General features: G+C 36.7%; 1 protein-coding gene across 1 annotated transcript in view; it reads left to right on the top strand.

Annotated features, from left to right (window-relative positions):
* ELAPOR2 (endosome-lysosome associated apoptosis and autophagy regulator family member 2) overlaps nt 1–20,554 on the top strand; it is a 169,346-nt gene extending 148,792 nt beyond the window's left edge. Inside the window, exons 19-22 of the mRNA XM_072764165.1 lie at nt 1,878–2,004; nt 7,483–7,661; nt 8,713–8,878; nt 17,580–20,554. Of these exons, the coding sequence (XP_072620266.1) occupies nt 1,878–2,004; nt 7,483–7,661; nt 8,713–8,878; nt 17,580–17,639 (532 nt within the window). The 3' untranslated portion in view covers nt 17,640–20,554. The remainder of the gene's footprint in view (nt 1–1,877; nt 2,005–7,482; nt 7,662–8,712; nt 8,879–17,579) is intronic.
* The last annotated feature ends 1,193 nt before the right edge of the window (nt 20,555–21,747 follow it).

Below are 21,747 nucleotides of genomic sequence, written 5' to 3'. Positions count from 1 at the left end.
TTTTAGATGGCATATCATCAGAAAGGCATCTGAAGTTAAAACTTAAAAAGGGATGTTTTGGGGGTTTCCCTTTTATTGTGTCCGTTTTTTTGCTAAGTGTTTCAGGACACCTATACTCAGCAGCAGCTAAGGTCTAAAGGAGGTTTTTAGAATACTGCCTTGTATTTACACAGCTTAATTTAAGGGAAGTATAATAGACGAATAAAGAGAACAGTATTCTCCTAGTTTTAATGAATTCATGAACAAAACAGCCATTCCACCAGAACTTTTTCAAATAGCTTCCTGCTTCAATCAATAAGGATTCTGTACACAGTAACAGCAGTTTAATTTTTGAGCCATGCCCATGCACCAGGAGGCAGAGTTTCAAAAATCTCCATTCAGGCTCGCCTGGTAGTTGGTTCAGTGTGATCCTGCACCTACATCTGTGCCCCATCTGTGGTCATCAAGTGGTGTTGGTCACCACCTCTTAAAAGAAGTCACTTTCAGGCTGAGGAAACATAGGTTTGCAGAGTCATTTGCATCACTGAGCTGTTTGTTGACCTGATAGTTGTTTTGTTTGTTTTTATGCTTTAGGCAATTTTGTTCTCCTGTTTCTCCACCACTCTTACCCCCTGCCCCTAACCCTCTAGACCATGGTCCTCTTCATCATTCTGTTCCTGGAACCATTGCCTAAGTACATTCTTTCTGACAGATATGGCTTCTCCTTTCTACCACCTAGGTCCTACCTATACGCCTAGCGCCACTCACTGTCCTGCTCTTGAAGCTTTTCTGATAATGACCAGCTTGTAAATCCCTTCCAGTTTCTCTATCATTTTATCCCTCTAGCAGGCATTCCCTTGCTTTCTTCCTTTGTCTTCTGTTACTGGATATTCTAGACGTGTCTTAGGCATCCCTTCCACCAAGAAGTCTTCCTAGAGCTTTTTTTTCTGTATCTATGCCTCTCCTTTAAATTTTTAAAAAATAGCTTTGTAGAGGTATAATTCACATGCCATATACTTTGCCTCACTTAAAACAGACAAGCCAGTGGTTATCAGTATATTCATAGATATGTGCAACCATCACTACAGTCATTTTTAAGAGCTTTTAATCACCTTAAAAAGAAACCCTATGCCCTTTAGCTATCACCTTAGTTCTCTTTCAAGCTCCAAGCAACCATTAACTTACTGTTTCTATAGATTTTCTTATTCTGGGCTTTCATAAAAATAACTTCATTTAATGTATTGAATATATAGAATTTATATTTTATATGTAGAAGATTCTATATATTAGCAGAATATTTATATTCTATATACTAGTAGAAGATTGGCTTCTTCTACTTAGTGTATTTTCAAGGTTCATCCAAGTTGGGGCATGTATCAGTTCTATGTTTCTTTTTTATTGCCTAGTAATATTCCACTGAATGGTTATAGCACATTGTGTTTATCTCTTTGTCTGCTGGTGGACGTTTGAGTTGTTTCCACCTTTTGGCTCTTATGAGTAATGCTCCTATGGACATTCATGTACAAGTTTTTATGTGGACATATGTTTTTATTTCTCTTGGATTTTCATTTAGAAGTAGAATTACTAGATCATGTGGGAACTCGTTTTAATGATCAGAGGAACTGCCCGCTTGTTCCAAAGCAGCTGTATCTTTTTCCATTCCCATTAGCAGTGTACGAAGTTTCTAATTTCTTAACATGTTCACAAGTCTTATTGTTATTTGTCTTTTTTATTCTAGCCATCCTAATAGATGTGAAGGTGTGGTTTTATCTCCGTTAGATTTTTTGTTTGTTTTGTCAGTACCTGCACATTGCTTTCCAGTATGCAGTGGGCACTCAAATGTTGATTGGACTTGATTGAATGTGTCATAAGAGCTGTCATTTCATTTTTTATTTCAGCAAGTGCCCAGCAGGCACCTGTGATGGATGTACATTCTATTTTCTATGGGAGAGTGCTGAAGCTTGCCCTCTGTGCACAGAGCATGACTTCCATGAGATTGAGGGAGCCTGTAAGAGAGGATTTCAGGTAAGTGACAAATCTATCTAGGCAGAACTATATTATTGAAGAGAAATTGATGAGTCTGGCATCACTTAAATCATGGAAACTGAGGTCCAAAACCATGGTAAAGCTTATAGTTAATATTACATTAATATGCATTTAAAATCAAGTTTGGGAGGTAGACTCCCATCTGCTAGAGTAACTAGAGATATACAGTGACGTTGGGGAAAATAAATTGTGCAAGGGAGTTGTAGGCTATTGATATTTATCTGGATTATAAAGAAATGGTATCATTAAACCAAGATGTGAGTTATATAATGCAGTTAAAGGTATAATTAAGATGGGGATGGCTTAAGTGATTCACTAAACTGTACCTAAAGAGTAAGCATGTAACTGAACATCAGGCCTATCTCATCCTGATTCCACTTTTCAGAAATCCCAACAGAATCTCACTCTCCGATGCCAATTCTTCCATAAGGTCACCACCACTGGTGGTTTCATTTAATTTATTTCTCTTGTCATTAAATTTTTTTGAAAACATGACTTTTAGTTACTAACAAATATTCTATTATACATATTTTGGAATTTAACAAATCCCCTGTTGGATATCTGAGAAAAACTTGAGAACAGTCTTTTTGTAAATAACTCTATAATGAACATCCTTATTGGAAATGTGATTATTTCCTTATTATTTGTTATGAGAAAGAGATTAATTGGGTCTAAGGAGGTGGACATTTTTAAGGTTCTTGATACATATTACTAACTTGCTTTGGTGCTATCATTTTTGCACTTCTTTTTTTTTCATTTTTGCACTTCTAGTAGTGTTTGAGAGCTCTCACCTCACTGTACTAGTTTTGAGTAATATATAGAAAACACAAATTTTTCCTTCTTCAAGAGGACTTACTACTTCAACCTCTTTGAAATCTATTGAAATGACAATAAAAGAACACAAATGATAATACATCACTGCCGGTAGTGGTAACATTATTGGGGACTTGGCATCAGAGAATCAGATTCTGGTGAGATTTCTGAAAACTGGGATGCAGATGGAATAAGTGTGATGTTCAGTCTCCTGGAGTGGGGAGTATGCTAGAATGCTTGTTGCATCAGGGGATAAGAGAGGGAGTGCTGTTCTGTCCAGGAAAATCTGGAGGAGCGTCTCATTGGTAGGTCAGAGGGCAAGAGTACACGAAGTCAGAATGTCCTACCTAATCTCCTGCATTCAGAGTCATAGAAGCAGAAGCGTTCATCTCTAGGGAAAAAGACAGGGAAATATTCTCTAAAGAGGGGTTTTCAAACTTTAGAGACAATGAAGGTGTAGTAAGAAATATATTGTACAGCAAAGCTAGTACTCAGACACATAACAATATGCCTAAAAATGAAATTAAATTTCATGGAACAATACTTATTTTCATAACTTATGATGAAGTCTAAGCATAAAGGTAATATAAAATGTGTTTTTATGAACTAATTGAATAAAAAACAGGAAAAGTTCCCAAATGGATAACACTAAAACAAATATTAGGAATGTCTTATTTAATTTATCAAGTGTGCTTGCCTGTGAATAGCTTATTATGGTTTAGAGTATACATGGAGAGTGCTGCTCATGCATCTAGTACACTGTTAAGCCAGTTTCTTTTAACATTTTTATGTGGGTCAAAGATGAAAATTCTTGGCTTACCAAAAAAAAAAAAAGTTTCTTTTTAGTCTTAATAATAACAATGATATACATTTTATGTCTCATAGTGAAAATTCTTCTTTATCGTTTCTCTAAAATTATGATAACCTTATCATTTTTTAAAGAATAAATGAAAAATGGATGTGTTCCATTCTTTGGCCACCAAGTTCAACTCAAGGGCTTTGAAAAGTTGGATGACCTGTTGTGTAAACATTTTTTAGTATTCAACATTTCTCTTCTGGAAAGTAATGATTAGAAGGTTAAGACCATGAGGTTGCAACAATTTCTCTAATTTCATTCAAACTCTCTTTATTGAAAAAATTCTGTTCAGCATGTCACAAGAACGTTTGGAACAGACGGTTACAAGGTGATTCTTTTTAAATATTTGTTTTTGCCTTAAAAACAATCTTTAGGAACACTTTGATGAGTTTGTCATATTGAAATATATAGTTTCCCTCCTATAGTTCCAAATTTAACTTGAGAAATAGTTAAGTGTATATTTCTGTTATACTTAGATATTGATTTTGAAAATATTTACCAAATGAGATCAGGCTTCAATTAGAAAAATATAAATGCTATTCCAAAACTCATGGAATTTAGTGTATTTAGTTGCAACAGCAAAACAAATGGGTATGACATAGTAAGTGGGTGTTTACTTCCAGTCTCTGAATAAAATATTTTAAAACGTCTGCTCTTTAGTAAGCTTTATATAACACAAATGACAGCTTTCATTGTTTTCCATTACAGTAGACCAACCCTCCTTATCCCATGGGGGATATGTGTTGAGACTCCCCAGTGAATGCCTGAAACTATGGATAGTACCAAACACTGTATATACTTTGTTTTCCTTTTACGTACATACACATGTACGTATGATTAAGTTTAATGTCTAAGTTAGGCACAGTAAGAGATTAATAGCTGATAATAAAGTAGAAAAGTTACAACAATATCCGGTAATAAGTTATGTGAATGTGGTCTCTTTCTCAAAATATTTTACTGTACTGTGCTCACCCTTGTGATGACATGAGATAATAAAATGCCTGCATGATGAAATCAAGTGAGGGGAATGATGTAGGCATATGACGTGGCATTAGGCTGCTTTTGACCTTCTGATGATAAACCAGGAGGATCATCTGCTTCCTAATTGAACCCACAGAGAGAAGAAACTGCAGGTAAAGGGGGAGGACTATGGTATACTTGTGAGCAAATAGATTTCTTTGGATGCCAAAAGCCTCATGAGAGAAAATATGGTGATGGCAAAATATTGCTGTGGGTACCCTTTGATTTTTTTTTTTTAACAATTACACTGTTTCTGTCCTTTTTCCTGCTCCATCCTTTACAATACAATTTTCACTCTGTATTGACTGGAGTATATTTTCCCAATTCTATAAATACACCTAACCCAGATGTGTATGAAGTTAAATTTACACACACCAAGTCCTCCACATAGAGGGTTGTAAACTTAAGAGAGTGGCACAACTCATGGGAAAAGTGCTCTTATCAAATTGGATCTTAGAAATCTTTCCTAGGTTCTCAGTATGTAGTAAGCATTAATTTTAAATGTCATGCAGTTGTAGAGATTTGAAGAAATACTGTGTTATCACTAAGAGGGATATTTTTAAGCCTCTCATCAAATTTATCTCACCCTGTTTGCAAAATATCCCAGCATGCTGGAAGAATAAATTTTTCAGCTATGGAGTCAGCCATTTTCTCCCTTGGCAATGACCTGTGACTGGATGAGGGGATAAGGCATTCTAATTAATAGTTACAGAATGACAGAGATTTTGCCAATAGCGTGATCTTTTTTTTTTTTTTTTATTTAACAATTTGAGGAGCTTGGGGCAGCCCCAGTGGCTCAGCAGTTTAGCACCGCTTTCGGCCCAGGACGTGATCCTGGAGACCCAGGATCGAGTCCCACATCGGACTCCCTGCATGGAGCCTGCTTCTCCCTCTGCCTGTATCTCTGCCTCTCTCTCTCTCTCTCTGTCTGTCTCTCATGATAAATAAAATCTTAAAAAAAATAATTTAAGGAGCTTATGGAAAAGTTAAGTGTTCTCGGTTTACAAGTATCTTTTTAATTTGAAGTTTTAACATTTTGCTTATGACTGTCATTCAACATTAGAGCTTTACCATTTTCACTGGCTGTTGCACATTTGATGAGATCATGTAAAGTGTTGCACGGTCTTCATTTGTTAGAATGCCCTTCAAATGAAGCTAACATTTGCTGACTAGACTTAACATTTTTCTCTTTATTGTCATTATTGACACTTAGAGATGTAGCATTTGTATTTGAACATGCCCCTCATTTCCCATATCATTCTTTTTTTTTTTTTAAGATTTTATTTTTGGGGCATCCCTGGTGGCTCAGCGGTTTAGCACCACCTTCAGCCCAGGGCGTGATCCTGGAGACCCGGAATCAAGTGTCCCACATCGGGCTCCCTGCCAGGAGCCTCCTTCTCCCTCTGCCTGTGTCTCTGCCTCTCTCTCTGTGTCTCTCATGAATAAATAAAATCTTTAAAAAATAAACAAAAAAAGATTTTATTTTTATTCATGAAAGACACACAGAAAGAGGAAGAGACACAGAAGAAGAAGCTGGCTCCTCACAGGAGCCTGATGTGGGACTCAATCTTGGGACTGGGATCACTCCCTGAGCCAAAGGCAGACATTCAACTGCTGAGCCACCCACACATCCCTCTCATCTCATTCTTATAAAAATAATGTGACCCATTTTAAAAGTGTTTTATTACATTAAACTTAATGAAAATGTTACAGTTGTCATGCAGTAAAAAAAATTTTTTTTCAATTACTAATATCTTTTCTAAAAAAAAACATGCTGAGAATTCTTATCCAAAACTTGGTTGAAACTTTTCCTTAAAGTAAATACCATCCTCTTGTACTTCATGTTTAATTGCAGAAATGTGTATATGTATACAATAAAAGTACACATTCTGGGGTTATCCTTTTGTTAGGGTATTGTTAAAGTGACCTTCAGAAAATTTAATCAGATGTAGTGATCAAAAATTGAGCGTTCCATGTCACTGAACGTCAGTGGATATAATACTGGTCATTGTATTTGTTGAAATATAAAAAGGAATATGCACTGACTCCAGTTTTCATTTCTGGTTAGTGTTATTTGATTTATTTATTTGAAAAAAATTCATGGTTAATATGCAATATATTGATTTTATTATTCCCTAGTTAACTGCAACTGGCAGTTTGAAAAACATTGCCTAATAACACTGAGACATCTGCTGTGCGAGGATAAGAATGAGGACCTACTGTGGGCAATGATAACCTAGACCAGTAGATGGGAAATAAGGGTGTAGTCTGTATGCCTACCCCAACACCAGTTACCAAAGCCTGCCAGTAATTGTGAGTCTGAATATCCTGGGTCCAGACCTTGCCCTTCTTCTCAGGGGAGACACTTGATGGGGGAATGGACCTATATGATGGGTAGGTGAAACTCATTCCAGTTAACTGTATTAAACAATCTAAACGTTCAGTTAAAAACATGACTAAGAAGTCATGGATCATAACAGATTTGAGGAAAAAAAGCCCAAATGGTGCATCTAGACAGAGTAATTTTTATTCAGCTTCCTCAGCATCTACTGAGCCTCCTGATCCGATGATCCATGTTCTTACTTGGTTTTGTTGTGTTTTCATTCATTATTTCCTTACTCATTCTCTTCTCTCTTTCTTCTTTTTCTGGAGCTTCTATTAGATGAATGCTGAATAATTGTCTATGCCTACTTGTGAATAAAGAGCAGAACCCTTCTCCTTCTGAATCTCATTTCACATGTCATCTATGTGTATGTGCTTTTTTAAAGGAAACCTTGTATGTATGGAATGAACCTAAATGGTGCATTAAAGGAATTTCTTTGCCTGAGAAAAAGTTGTCAACCTGTGAAACAGTTGACTTTTGGCTGAAAGTGGGAGCGGGTGTGGGAGCTTTCACCGCAGTTTTGCTGGTGGCTCTAACTTGCTACTTCTGGAAAAAGAATAAGAAGTAAGTAACCTCATTGGAGTGCCCATGTAAGAACTGAAGGATCTCCTTTGTTGTAAAAGTTTTAGAACTAATTATTATTACATCCAATAGTTTTTCTCAGACAGACAAGAAACTTCTATGAGGGAGTTATCAGACAAGAAACTTCTATGAGGGAGTTATAGGAAAGACTTCTAAGAAAGGAAACAGAAATGATTATTATTCTGCTAATAGATGATAGAATGTTAGAGGTGATGGAATTAGACCCATTTGTTATAAAACAGATATAAATGGAGGCTCCGGGTTATTCAGGTAGATGGGAGCAGAGCTGAGATCAGAGGTCAGGTTTTCTCACTCTGCATCTATTTTTATTTTCCTGATAGTGTTGTGTCTTCTTGCTCCAATATTCCTTTTTCAGTTTCTTGTGGAAAGATATTTGCAAAAAAACAGACTATTTAGGCAAAAAGACCTTTATTTATTCCAGGACTTTAGTAATCTAGGGTTGACTATTGAATCTATCTCCTGAATGTATATTGATCTGTTATGAGATTTGACTCTTCTAAAATGATTTACATATCTATGGGGCTCTGAAAGTTCTATATTGCAATATCTCAAGACAATGATAATACCTGAGGTGGTGAATAGAAAAGAGTATGTTATATACAGAAACAATAAGGATCACATCACTTAACCTATATGGTATTCTCATTCTTATGAACTAAACTTTGGAAAATCATACAGTGCCTTAGCTTGCAAATATTTATAAACTAAGAAAATGCATTCAGGTTCTTCAAGGTTTCTCTTGTTTTTCAAAAGTTTTTCATAATTGGACAATTTATTCAATGTAAAATAATTGATAGAGTTAACTATACTGCCACAATTCTCTAAAATCCTGAAAAAGATTTGTGTGTAGATGGTAGATTAATGAGAACACATAGTACTTTAATGATAGGTGAGGGAAATTTATTAGTGGAGCCACTATACTGCAAAAGCATTTAATGGGCTGATGTATGACCACCTAAAATAAGTATTAATTTGTATTAAGCAGCCGTTTTATTTATTTACACCTACTTAGACTGGAGTACAAATATTCCAAATTAGTGATGACAACTAACTCAAAAGACTGTGAACTCCCAGCTGCAGACAGTTGTGCTATCATGGAAGGAGAAGACAATGAGGAAGAAGTTGTATATTCCAATAAACAGTCACTACTGGGAAAACTTAAATCCTTGGCAACAAAGGTAAAGAGCAGAATTTTAATCTTGTATTACTGTGCATTTATCAATGAGTGGTCATATTAACCTAATAGTAGCATTCATGCACCCTATCATTAGGTATCTCTATCTCCATGGGTATTTATCCAATTAAAAAGAAGTACACAAGGATGGAGATAGGTGGATAGATAGATAGGTAGACAGATAAAAAGAATATCCACTGCAGCATTGTTTTTTCTTTCTTTTTTCTGGTTAACAGAGTAGGAACAACCTTACACACCATGAAGAAGGAGCAGAGAAGAAATTTCCATATATCAAAGTAATGGAATACTGTGCAACTGTGCAGCTATTAAAAATGGACATATATATGTCAATAGGTCCAAGATAAGTAGAAGCAACACAGAGACTATTACCTCTCTTAAAGATTCATTTATGTTAGTCTTTACAAAGCAGACTATTAACAGTGGCTACTTTGGGGAGTAACTAATGGCAGTCTTTAGTTTTTGAAGTAGTACATTTGTATAATATTTGGATTTTTACAAAGATATATTATTTTCTAATATTAAAAATTTTAGGTTGAAAAAAGATCTTACTCATACTTCTCTTTTTTGTTTTTCTTTTGTAACAAGGTTTTTTCACAGAGAAAAAGTAAAACTTACATAAACTCTTGAAGTATTAAATGTACCTTATCAGATGCCATCACATTTGCCAGCTTTGAAATGATGACGATATCCAGATTAACATTTAGTCTTAAATATTATTTGTAAACACATTTTATTGACATTCTTCACTATTGACTTAAAATATGAGAAATTACGAGTTTACCTCCACTCACCATTAAAAATAGAATGAAACAGAAGAAAGAAAATGTGTTTCAAATGATTTTCAGCAGGAAGAACAAGTGACAAAAGATTACATTTATTAAAAATGTCTTAGTCACTATTTTCTTTTACTCTCCGAATTTAAGTACATAAATATATAAAGAATCATTTAAAAACAAAATGAATAAGCCATATTCCCCTTCTGCTAAGGGTTAATTTTTTTTTTCACTGCAGTACTTCAGAAGGGATGTTTTTGCTATGGAGTAACAAATATATATTCAGCACCAAGAACTGAAATTTTGCCCTACTTGCAAGATAATAACAAATGAGCCTTCTACTGTTTCATGGACAGTTTAGGAGGCACAAGACTCCTGGTCAGGGACAAAGCACAGCTAAGTGCTCACAGCATAAGCCAGGGTATCAGCATTTATACCAGTTCCCCAAGCCTGGCTTTACTCAGGGCTCTGTGAACAGAAACAGATGACACTTGCACCGTCACTGGCTTGCATTACAGGAAAGGAACTCTAAGCTTTGGGAACCTGACTCTTAGAATGGGCAGTAAGCATGCCAATTCTTTGCTCCAAAGAGAGATACTATCGTTGTTGTACTAGACAGGGAGTGTATGTTCATTGCTTCAGAGGGAGACATCATTTCCTGCCATTTGGTCTGAAAAAAATACAATTTCTTTAGCTTCCAAGGCTGCTTTCTATACAAAGATCCTAAAAAAGATAATCTTGAACAAAGGGAAATCACTGTCTTGCTCCTAAGATATATGGAAATGCAAAAGAACCATGGAGAATTATCTCCCCCAAATATCCAAACTTCATTTCTACACCATTTTGGCTTCTGGTGAATTTTCCCCTTAATTCGGGCCTCTATCCACCCTCTGTTTAATCTGATTGAGCCTAGGCTCAAATCTGGCCAATTTACTGCATACTGCATCTATGGAATGATTGAACAATAGCAATGGGAATGTTGGCATTGTTATTTGGGGCAGAAGCTGGGGCCATTCCCAGCTGTTTCTTACAGATTTCTCACTAACTTTAAATGTTAGAGCATCTGGTGGGTATGGCAGACCTAGTAGTCAATTAAATTTAAGGTACTTGAAACAGTTTGAGAGAGGAACACTCTCATTGTCCTTCATAAAAGATGACGGGTGGCTCTGAAAAACAAATAATCATTAATACCCCTCCATTCTTCATACGTCTCAGGGTCTTTTAAAAAAGCTTATGATGGAGACCAAATGTGTCTTCTACCTTTGTCAGTGTGAGCTATGGTAGGAGGTCTTGATGAGCTGGGTAGTCAGCCAACTAATAAAAGTTATTATCCTTTTAATCTAGGATCATGAAAATCCAGTATAACCATATAGATGACTACACTAGAATTATATTTGAATCTCCTAGACTCCCTTCTGTCAGGGATATCATCAGACATCCTGAGAGTTGCTTTTGAGTAAAAAGGACATATCATGTCCGAGAGTGATTAGGGTAGAAGCCTGAATTTTCATGTAAGCATAGATAATCTTATATAAGTCATATAACCTCAACCTGCTTACTGATAATTATGCATGACATGGCCAAGAGGAGATGATCCCTTTCTGGGGACAACTAAACATGGTTTAGTAACTCCTGTGGACCAGGAGCTGGTGAGGGAAATAGAGTCAGGAATCTTTCTTATTGATTTTTTAGAAGGCCCTTCTCACACTCAGTACCTTTCAACCTTAAGTATTGAAGGTCCACTGAACACATTTACTCTCAGCCCATTTTCAGGTAGCTTTTATGATAGAAAGGCACCATTGTTAGGCTGCAAAAGATCCATTAAGTCACAAACATTAAACAGATTTTTTTCAAGGATCATGGTGGCGTGGCTAGACTTAGCAGATCAGACTGGAACAGCAACACTATAGCATGAACAGGTGTTGGAAGTGGTAAGGCACTACTGATAGCCCAAAGAAGTAATCAGAGGTGTGATCTTATCAATTTGCCATGGAAAAACTGGTCAACTTTTGGCATGAGTCCCAAGTCTGGCATGCTTGGTAACCTCTGCATCTGAAAAAGAGTCCTTTGCTTTATGCCCAGTGTGTGATGGCAGAGTCATTGCTCTGGTTAGCAAAGTGATGGGTCCATGCAGCATTTGTGGCAGTCTGTCTGGTGCAGTCAGTCTCTATCGCATGCTTAATTCTCTTTGATCTTTTCAAACAATGGGTCCTTAATGGAAGTATCTACAGGAGTAACCCAGATAATTAGATCAGCTGAGATTTGTTTCTGGAATTCGTTGCCCCAGAGAGGAGTAACTTTAATGTGGTCAGTTTATAGTTTTCCAATAGCAGACCAAATAGTTTATTGACTCTTGACAATAGTTCAGGAGTTAGTGGTGATATAATAAGGTTTATCAAGATAAGTACTAGCCACAGCTATGAGAATGGTTTTGGGTTCTTCCCACTAAGCCAAGCAATTTTTTAGGTTTTCAGTTATGCATACTGGTCTGAGATAGGACAGCTACAGCAGCTGGTAGTCACCCATTGGGTTTCAGCTCAACCAAACCATCAGTGAACCAGGCCCAGACATGCAGTAGAACTTTGATGAACCAAGGACTGAAGCCAGTGGCTTCATTTTTGGTGGTGGAGTACAGGATAAAGTTTCCCCAAAAGGGTATGCTGCCATTTTTTAATGTGAGGCTGTGATGCTGCTGGGCAGGACCAGCTGTATTCTTGAATATACTATTTATATTTGACAAGTGACGCTTATCAGGTCCTTTCTGACCCAGTATCAGGCTATAGAATCACAAAATGCATAAGAATGGCTTTCAGTTTTGACAAGGACTCAGTAATAAGCTAATAGCTTCTTTTCAAAAGGACTATACCTGGTAGTCATATCAAAATGATGACTCTAAAATCCCAAAAGATACCTCTGGGGGAGGGCTCCTTCCCATTACTGAACTCTCTAATTGGCAGAATCATTAATCACTGAGAGTTGTATCACAAAGTGGTCATTAGAATTGTGAGGCCACAAAGGTGGAGAGCAGGATTCAGCTTGCTGGACAATTTTTAACATAGCCTGTTAGTTTGGGCCCACCTTAAAAGATAACTATTTTGTAGGTCAGCTGATGTCAAAGAGCAAGTAGCATATTCAAGTGAGGCTATACCGTCTCCAATAGCCAAGAGTCTAATAAAGTGCTGGACTGTTTTTTCCATGACTGGCAGACAGATTTAGCATTGCAAATCTGGTTACAAAGTCTCAAGAAACTTCACTTACCTCGCTGGTTCCTGAATTTTGTGGGGGTTTATCAGCCATCTTTGTTGGTGGAAGTCTGGTACTACAGGCAACACTGTTGAGACTGAGGCTTTTGACTTGACACCGACATTGCATCATTTATGTCAAGACACCGTTGGGCATCAGCAGGTAGAGAAACTTGTGTATAATCCTCACATAGACATTTGTTGCAAATGGCAGAGGAATTAGGAATCCTTGCAGTACTCTGCTAGCTCTCCTCTCCATGGGACTACTCTTGACTAGGGGAATCTCCCCTGGTACTTAAGAAATGAGTATGTATAAGCATGTAACCATCAATTCCTACTAGATTTTCAGATATAGAAGTAACAACAGCAGCATCTTGGATAGTCCCGCAGAACCTATCACACAAGATCACATTACCTTAGCTTCCCTGCTGAGAATCTTGTTTAAACCCTGTTAATGGAATTTGCATGTCCCTCTCCTGTCACAGTTTCTGGTAGAATTGGTGACTTTGATGCCTGCAATGAAGAGTCATAAATGTTTGAATCCTTCTCCTCCTCAAGGCTCCCTAGCCAACTCAGATGGTTGTGCATGGCCTTCAGTCCCTCTGGGTGACAAGAAAACTAATAATCTTTCTTTGTAAAGCCAAGGTAGATGGGGAGGAAGAGATTAAAGGTGTAGAGAGAAAGACAATTTCTGAGACAACAAGCAAAAGCATTTGCTTTGTTTTTAAGCAGCACAGCAGTTGCCCAAACAAACTTCCAGTGTTTTGGTCCACCTAAAATCCTATGTTGAAGGGCAAGGTTATCATCCCCAACATCATTTATTTCAGCTTTGGGATTCCTTCTTGACTCAGACCCAGCTGGACTGATTTCGGGCTGAGGCTTGGAGCTGTTACATCCTTTTGTTGATTTAGGCTTAACTCACATACTAGAGCCTTTTTAAAAAACCGAATCCACCTTATTTCTTGTTCCATTTTCATAAATCTGCATTACAGCTTGGTTTTAAAATAAATGATAGGGAAAGTTTCCAGGGTGGGGCTGATCATACTAACTTATTAAAATTCCTTTGGGTCAGTTTCTCATTCTCCAGTGATCTTCCACATTGTAAACCCAATCTGGGGCAGTAAGAGTCCCAGTGCTAGTCATTCCCTCACTAGGTTTTCCTGTGGGAATTAGTCTCAGGAAAATCTTCTGGAGAAGGCCAAGGCCTGTTACTGCAGTCTAAGTGTTTCCTCATATTGCAGTACTTCCTTTGTTGTTATTTTATGGTAATAGAATTGAAAGCTTGAAAGATTCCTGAAAACAATCACAGGAAACATGATGGTGGATAAAGTCTTTCACCCTGAGAAGATTGAGTGTACCTCTTTTTGTTTTGAATAGCAATTTTAATTGACATAATAATTAAGAAATAATTTAAATGAACATTTAAAATATCATAGAAAAGCTGAAAGAATTGTACAGTGGTATAGCTACATACCTACCACCTAGATTTTACTATATTTGATTTATTACCTTTCTTTCTAAATTTCTGTTCATTTACCAATACATCTTTTTTTGATGCATTTCAAAGTAAGCTGCAGAATTTAATACATTTCACACCTCTAAACACTTCAGGATACATATAATTGATGAGAGAATTCAATATTTTCAGTTTTTTCTAAGGGACAGTGTTTACCTAGAGTGAAATGCCCACATAACAACTATGCAATTAGATGAATCTTGGGAAGTGCATATATTTGTATCACCCCGAATCCTATTAAGAAATAGAATGTTAGGGGATCCCTGGATGGTGCAGCGGTTTGGCGCCTGCCTTTGGCCCAGGGCACGATCTTGGAGACCCGGGATCGAGTCCCACGTCGGGCTCCTGGTGCATGGAGCCTGCTTCTCCCTCTGCCTGTGTCTCTGCCTCTCTCTCTCTCTCTCTCTGTGACTCTCATAAATAAATAAAAATTAAAAAAAAAAAAAGAAATAGAATGTTAGTCTCACCCCTGAAAGTAGACTCATGCCCTCTTGCATGCATTTGATTCCCATTCTTATCCTCCAGAGGAAACTACTATAGCAACTTTTAAAACTAGGTTAGTTTTGTCTGTTTTAGAACTTCACGATTGTAATTACACAGGACATAGTATTTTGTGCAAGTTTTCTTAAGAAAAAATGGTTTTGAAATTTATCTACACTGTGTTAATCAGTGATAGATTCTTTTTATTCATAATTAGTATTCTATTATGTGGATTTGCCAAAAAATGTTTACTCACTCTCCTATTGATGAATATTGTGCTATTTCCAATACTTAGCAATGAATAAAGCTGCTGTTAATATCATTGGACATGTCTTATTGTGTGTCCCATTTCAAAAATTTGTTATGCATGGCTTTGTGGAGCAAAACTGGCTGTAAGTTTCTTAACTGTTATGTCATTTAAGATTTGCTTTATCTTCTATATGTCTAATCATGTCCTAAAAGTATTTTCTTATTTGATATTTTCCTCCCAATACACTGGACTTGTTGGGGTTTATTTACGGATTTACTTTTCTTGACTTTTTTCAACAACATTAAAAATATATCTTCAGGGTTGGGTTTTTTTTTTTTTTTCATTATTCATTCCACCATCATTCATGGGATACTGATAGACACTCTGCCAGGTTTTGGTGATATGTCAAATTAGATACAGTTTCTTATGTCAGAAACTTTTATTAGTACATGACACATGTACACCATACACAGACACACGATCATCCAGTGTGACAAGAGCACTGAGTAGGGTCTCTTGGAGGACAGTGGAGAAGGGAGCAAAAAAGATAGTGACAAGGTAAGGAGAAGCTTCTGGGAGAAGTTGGCTTTTGAGTAAATTGTTGAATCTAGAATTCAGAAAAATCATTTGTACGGCATCTTTATTTAATGCTTGAGTAAACTCATACCTATAGAGGTTCCCTTCTTTGTCCAAGAAAGGGTTAGGTAGGAATTAAAAATCCATCTCCTGAGTTCCAATCTAGTGTTTTTCCTCCTGAAATGTGGTGTTTCAGTATATTTGCATAAGCACTGATTGATAGCCCACTATGTGCTAGGCCTGGAGCCATGTTTTGGGAATTTAAAAAATGAATAAGCCCTAATTCTTGACATCGATAATTCTCAATTAGTGGTGCTAATTCCACACACACAAAGACATGTACATACCTATATATCCCACCTTCTCAGCAATAGGAGCAAAATCCCATGTGAACACAGAGGATATGGTGTCTAAAGCCCTGTGGAGCTAGCATGATTTTATAAAGTGTTTTTTAGTGTTTTATTTCAAATATGACCTTGAGGTCCCCCCTAGGCCTCAGCGCCTTCTACCTTCAGAAACATATTGAGTCACATCTTCTGAAGGAAAGGCCCTAAAAATCTCAAATTTCCTTTTTAGTTTATTGCTGGTACCCTAAACTCTTTCCCATCATACACTATAAGCTCCTTGAAGACAGACATTTTGTATCTCTAAAGTCTAGTGCTGTTCCTGCAATACATTAGTGCTTAATAAACTTTGAATTATCGATGGTTATTTCAGTAAAGTGAAATGTGGTCAACATGGGGTAGCTCTAGGCAAATATCTTCAGAGCAAGTGAGCGAGAGCACTCAGATGTGCGGTCTGCCCTCCTGGGAGCATGTCATCTCAGCACAGGCAAGGAAAAGTGATATGTTGATGTTCATGTGGTGACATTTTTCCTGGAATACTTTTCCTGTAGCCCAAAAGCTTGTCTAAAGTCTTGGACTTCTCCACTCAAATGAGAGAAAGCACAAAAGCAGCCTTATTCCTTCTGACAGATACTCAGTGTCTACTCACTTTTATTTTCTCATTTTACATACACATCTGTTTACATCTAGGACTGGTCTGCCTCCTATTTCCTTTATTTTAGAAATAATCCTAGTTCTCTTCTTCTTTATTCACTTTGAAAGCATAGTTCCCTCATTCCATTCCAGCGGACTCCAGAGAGTTTTTTCTGACTTAACAGTGAAACATTGGGAGAAATCTCTTAATTCTCTTTTCCCCCATTAAAGCATCACTTATTTTAATAGGCTGCATTTTGACTGTAATATATAACAAAAGCCAGCAATGATGTATCTGAGTTAAAATATTGATTTGTTATCCAAGATGATTTATTTTTAATATCTTTAGAAGGTATATACCCAAAAGATTTTCCTAAAACATCAGTGAACCCAAATGATCTTATGTCTTATTGGTGTTCTCCTTATTTATTTCTGTTGTCCTTCTAATTATGAATCTTCTGTTATCTTGACAATATGTAGCTTCTTCTAGTTCTCTTTTGTCCAAAATTCACATGGTAAGGTCATCTGTTTTGGCACCCAGGTCAGATACCCCTTAGGAAGAGTCTCACTGGTTTCTTAAAAAAAAAAAAAAAAATCACAGCTATATCTTTTGATATCTATGGCAATCATGCATTTGCTTCTATTTTGGATTATCTGTCTTATCTCCTGGACATCAAAGGCATCCTTCAGGGTAGGCGTGCTATCTGTTTTATATCTGCCACTCTGCTTTAAATGTAAAATCCTAATCACAACTGGCAGGTATGTAGATTAAAATGATTTCTAGAATGTTCCTTCTGTACCCACAATATCCTAAAATCTTAGTGGAATTTGAATGAGTTAATTTTTTTTTTCATATTTTTTTCTTCATAGGAAAAAGAAGACCATTTTGAATCTGTTCAACTGAAATCCTCAAGATCCCCAAATATATGAAAAGACAGTGCTGTAAGCCTTCAGATTAATGAATAAAGAAACCTGATCTCTAGTTTTACAGGACCAGAGTTTAAATCCTGTCCTCGTATCTGGCACGTTGGTGTTCTCACAGAGGAGGACCAGGCCGCTGAAAAGGGAAGGAGGTTGAAACGTTTGATTGCCTTATCACATGGTCAAGTATCTTGCCAAAAAATAGGAAAGCAAATGGTTTGGGTCTCAACTGAAGATGAAGCTCAACTCAGGAAGAGATTTATCTGTAAATAGACATAACTGAAAACCAACGTTAAGCCCACCAGTGCACTGCTGATGCATGCCATATAATTTAATGGGTAACTTTTATTCTTTATAACTTCCACATAAAAAGTGTGCTGAGGGCAGATGTGAACATATGCATTGTGATTCTATTTATGTCTTTTCTTTATAGTTTGGGGAAGATTTGAAAGTTTTTAAGGTATCATATATTTCCCCATTATTTATTTTCCTGACACACCTTAAAACATCTTTTCTATTAAAAAATGGTGAACAAAAAAAGACAATAAATTTTTCATTTTTCCATAGGGTCTTTCTTGATTTCAGCAGCCTTAGTAAACAGTAACTTTTTAGGAAGAATAAATATGTAAACATGCGCTTGGGTTTTCTAAACTTACATTCGCCTTTGAAATTGCATCCTTGTTGAAACTAGTAAGAAGGGCTTGACTGAAAGAGTTAAAGGGATACATTTTTCAAAAAAGGCAGAGAAACCTGACTTTCCATTAAACAAGCTGACTATGGTATTATAGATATCAAATGGCTCAAGACCAATTTTGTAATGCTTGCAGTCTAATTATAAATGAGTGAGAAAGCTTGTTTATCAAATCACATGCAAAATCATGAAGAAGAAAGTGGGATGGCTTGTAAGTACACATAACTGTGCAAAGGTATTGGGATAATTTCATGGTTCGCAGAAAATGGCAGTGGGACATTGGCCCTATATCAAGCATCAAAGTTATATGGTTACTTTTCTGCTAAGACATTGAGGCTTATGACTTCCATATAAGTTTTCTTTTTGAGTAAATAAGGCAGGAATTCAATTTTGGGAAATTGCATACAATTATGTATTCATAATAAGAATGTGGTTGTATCATACGTAGTTAGGAAGTAAGTGTTGTTCTTATTCAAAAATGATCTAGGTAATTGTGATATTTCCTCTGATGGATGGGTTACTAGTATTAGCACGACTTGAATATTATTTGTTGAAAGAAGATTGAATGAAGTCGGATCTGACTAATTTTGTGTAAACCTTTATTGTTCCAGAACTGGGAATGAGGGGAGTTTACTGACCATTGATGATCTAAGGTGCTCTGGTTTGTTTTCAATAAACAGTAATCTATGTAGATCTTAATCTAGATTTTTTAAAAAAAGACTGGTGATTGCCTAAGAGGCAGGCCATAGGAACAAGGTTTATTGAAAGTTTTGCTCCAACTCTTTCAATTAAGTATGACTTGCAACTTTTGATTCGGCAGGTAATGTCTTTATTTTTGTGGAAAATGGGAAAAAAATAAATAATTGCAGTTATTCATCTGGTGGGTAAAACACTGAACCATCCTGTTATTGTTAAATGAATGTCTGTTTTGTGTACATCTTTGCTGTGGGATTCATGAGTATAGATGAGATTGCCATTATTTTATTGTTAGCTGTGAAATGCAGAGGGGGGGCTGTCAGCATAAACCCTTTTCACATTTAATTTCCTAAATCTTGTTTGTTAATAAGAAATTCTTACAAGAAATTATTTTGGCATTGCTTACATTTATCTTGGCAACTGTGCTGATGAGCCTTTCCCCACCTTGATCAAAATTTAAGCAGAATGACAATACATTTGAGATGCACCTTTTCAGAGGAACCCTGGCCAAGGTGTACAGGCTGGCCAGAGTCAGGAGGCTCCACATAGTCACCTGCCACTTTTCTTCATCTTTAGCTATGCTTCACATGTATGTACCAAGCCATAGAGATAATTGGGATTTGCTCCCAGGTAGCTTCTTTCTTCTCCTGTCACTGGACTAAATCTATGACATGTCAAAAATGCCTTAAATTTTAATGAACTCTCTGAAAATGCAGTTGGTATTGAAGAATTTATTTTATTTCTAATTTTAGATATAAAATAGATTTTTGTCAGCTTAGTCCCATCTTTGGAAAGGAGCTGCCTTTTCCCCTTTGGATCCCAGTGATTTGTCATTTTATTCCAAGCACTGAAGAAGTATGCCAGAAAGAGTATCATGAAAATATGCAGACCAATCTTGACTATAAAATTCACTGTTATTTTTTTTTTTAAAGAGCACTGCTTTATTTATTTATTTATGATAGTCACAGAGAGAGAGAGAGAGGCAGAGACACAGGCAGAGGGAGAAGCAGGCTCCATGCACCGGGAGCCCGATGTGGGATTCGATCCCGGGTCTCCAGGATCGCGCCCTGGGCCAAAGGCAGGCGCCAAACCGCTGCGCCACCCAGGGATCCCCAAATTCACTGTTATTTTATGTCTTGCCTTTGTAGAGCTCAGTGGAATGTTAAAAGGCATAAACAAATTAATCATGTTTCTGTGACTTTTAATAGATATTTGTTGTTTCTCGCCCCTCATAAATGGTAGAAGAAGTTCTAGATTATTTTTCTAAAAGGCACAGATTTTAAAGCCTTAAATACTTCATTAAGTCCACTGTCACCTATAATATCTCTTAGCGCTCTGTCAAAACGCATTTAAATTGGTTTTCCACTGGATGAGACCATGTCTTCGATGGATAAATTACATCATGCCATTTAACAATGTTGAGGAATTTGATATGTGTCCACTTGATTTAAAAGACTGAATTTTATTCTTGTTGACTTTCCCCTTTTTGGTTACTAGTAAATCAAGTCCTTTCCAGGATTAAAATTGTTTCATAGTATTTTTGTGTAGACTTTTGTGATTATTTTCTTCCCAAGGAGAAAAGATGATTATGTGGAAGAAGTGCTTGGGTCCAGTCATTTACGAACAGGAGTCTCCAGGTTCCCAGGTGGTGGGTCATGATTCACTGTGATTCTTCAAGACCAACTGGGTCAACTGTCATTTGACATCTGTCAGTAAAACTACTTCCTGTGGCTCATGGTCATTCTTAATGGAAGGCTGATGTGCAGATCATTTCTCTTTTGCTCATGGAAGTAAATTTCCTGGAAGTTGAGATGGGAAGATGACTTCACTGGCAATTTTTCAGTCAGTGTATTCCTCACATTTATCTTTTTACACAGAAGTAGTGTAGAGTAGGTCTTCCTCTTCAGAGAAATTAAAATATCCTCACACCTCTTTTATCATAACCATAGATGTTATCTCAAATTTACAGGACCAAGTCCTAAATTAAGGTTGCCCTAAAGAGAAGGTCCCAAGGGGAGTAAACTTAAAACTGAACACATCCAACACCTGATGCATTTATTGGATGCTAAAATGGATTTCACCTTCACATTAACTGGCCAGAGATGAACTCTTGCTGGATTTTATTTCTTTTAGTTAAACATTTTCAAGATGAGTTCATTTTAGACTCATAAATGAAGAAGTAAAACTTGAAGAGGAGGATGAATAATTGAAAATTGGTAACACTATTACAGTGGATACTGATATTAGCAGTACAGTTGATATTACTATTGCAGTTGTCTAGATCAGAGACCAGCAAACTTTTGCTGTAAAGGATCAGATAGTAAATATTTCAGCCTTGCAGGACAGGTGGTCTCTGTGCAAATCTGTAGCATGAAAGCAGCCACAGATAATATGTAAACAAATGGACGTGGCTGCATCCAATAAAACTTTGTGTACACGGAAATTTGAGTGTCATTTAAATTTTACTTGTCATGACATATTCTTCTTTAATTCTTCTTTCAACTATTTAAAAATGTAGAAACATTCTTTGCTAACAGGCTTTACAAAAACATGTGCTGGACTCAGATTTGGCCTGTGAGCTATGGTTTGCTCACCACTAGTTTTAATCGCTGCCACCCACAAGCAGAACTCTGCGTACAGATCTGCTTACCACCTCAAAAGTTTCTCAGGCCTCTAGAGATATTCAGGAAGAAAATAAGCCATCACGCTCCTTTGATGATTTAATCACCT

This window comes from Vulpes vulpes, chromosome 7, assembly GCF_048418805.1.
Source record: "Vulpes vulpes isolate BD-2025 chromosome 7, VulVul3, whole genome shotgun sequence".
Lineage (NCBI taxonomy): Eukaryota > Metazoa > Chordata > Mammalia > Carnivora > Canidae > Vulpes > Vulpes vulpes.
Note: the sequence above shows the minus strand (reverse complement) of the source record. Positions and strands in the feature narration are given on the sequence as shown.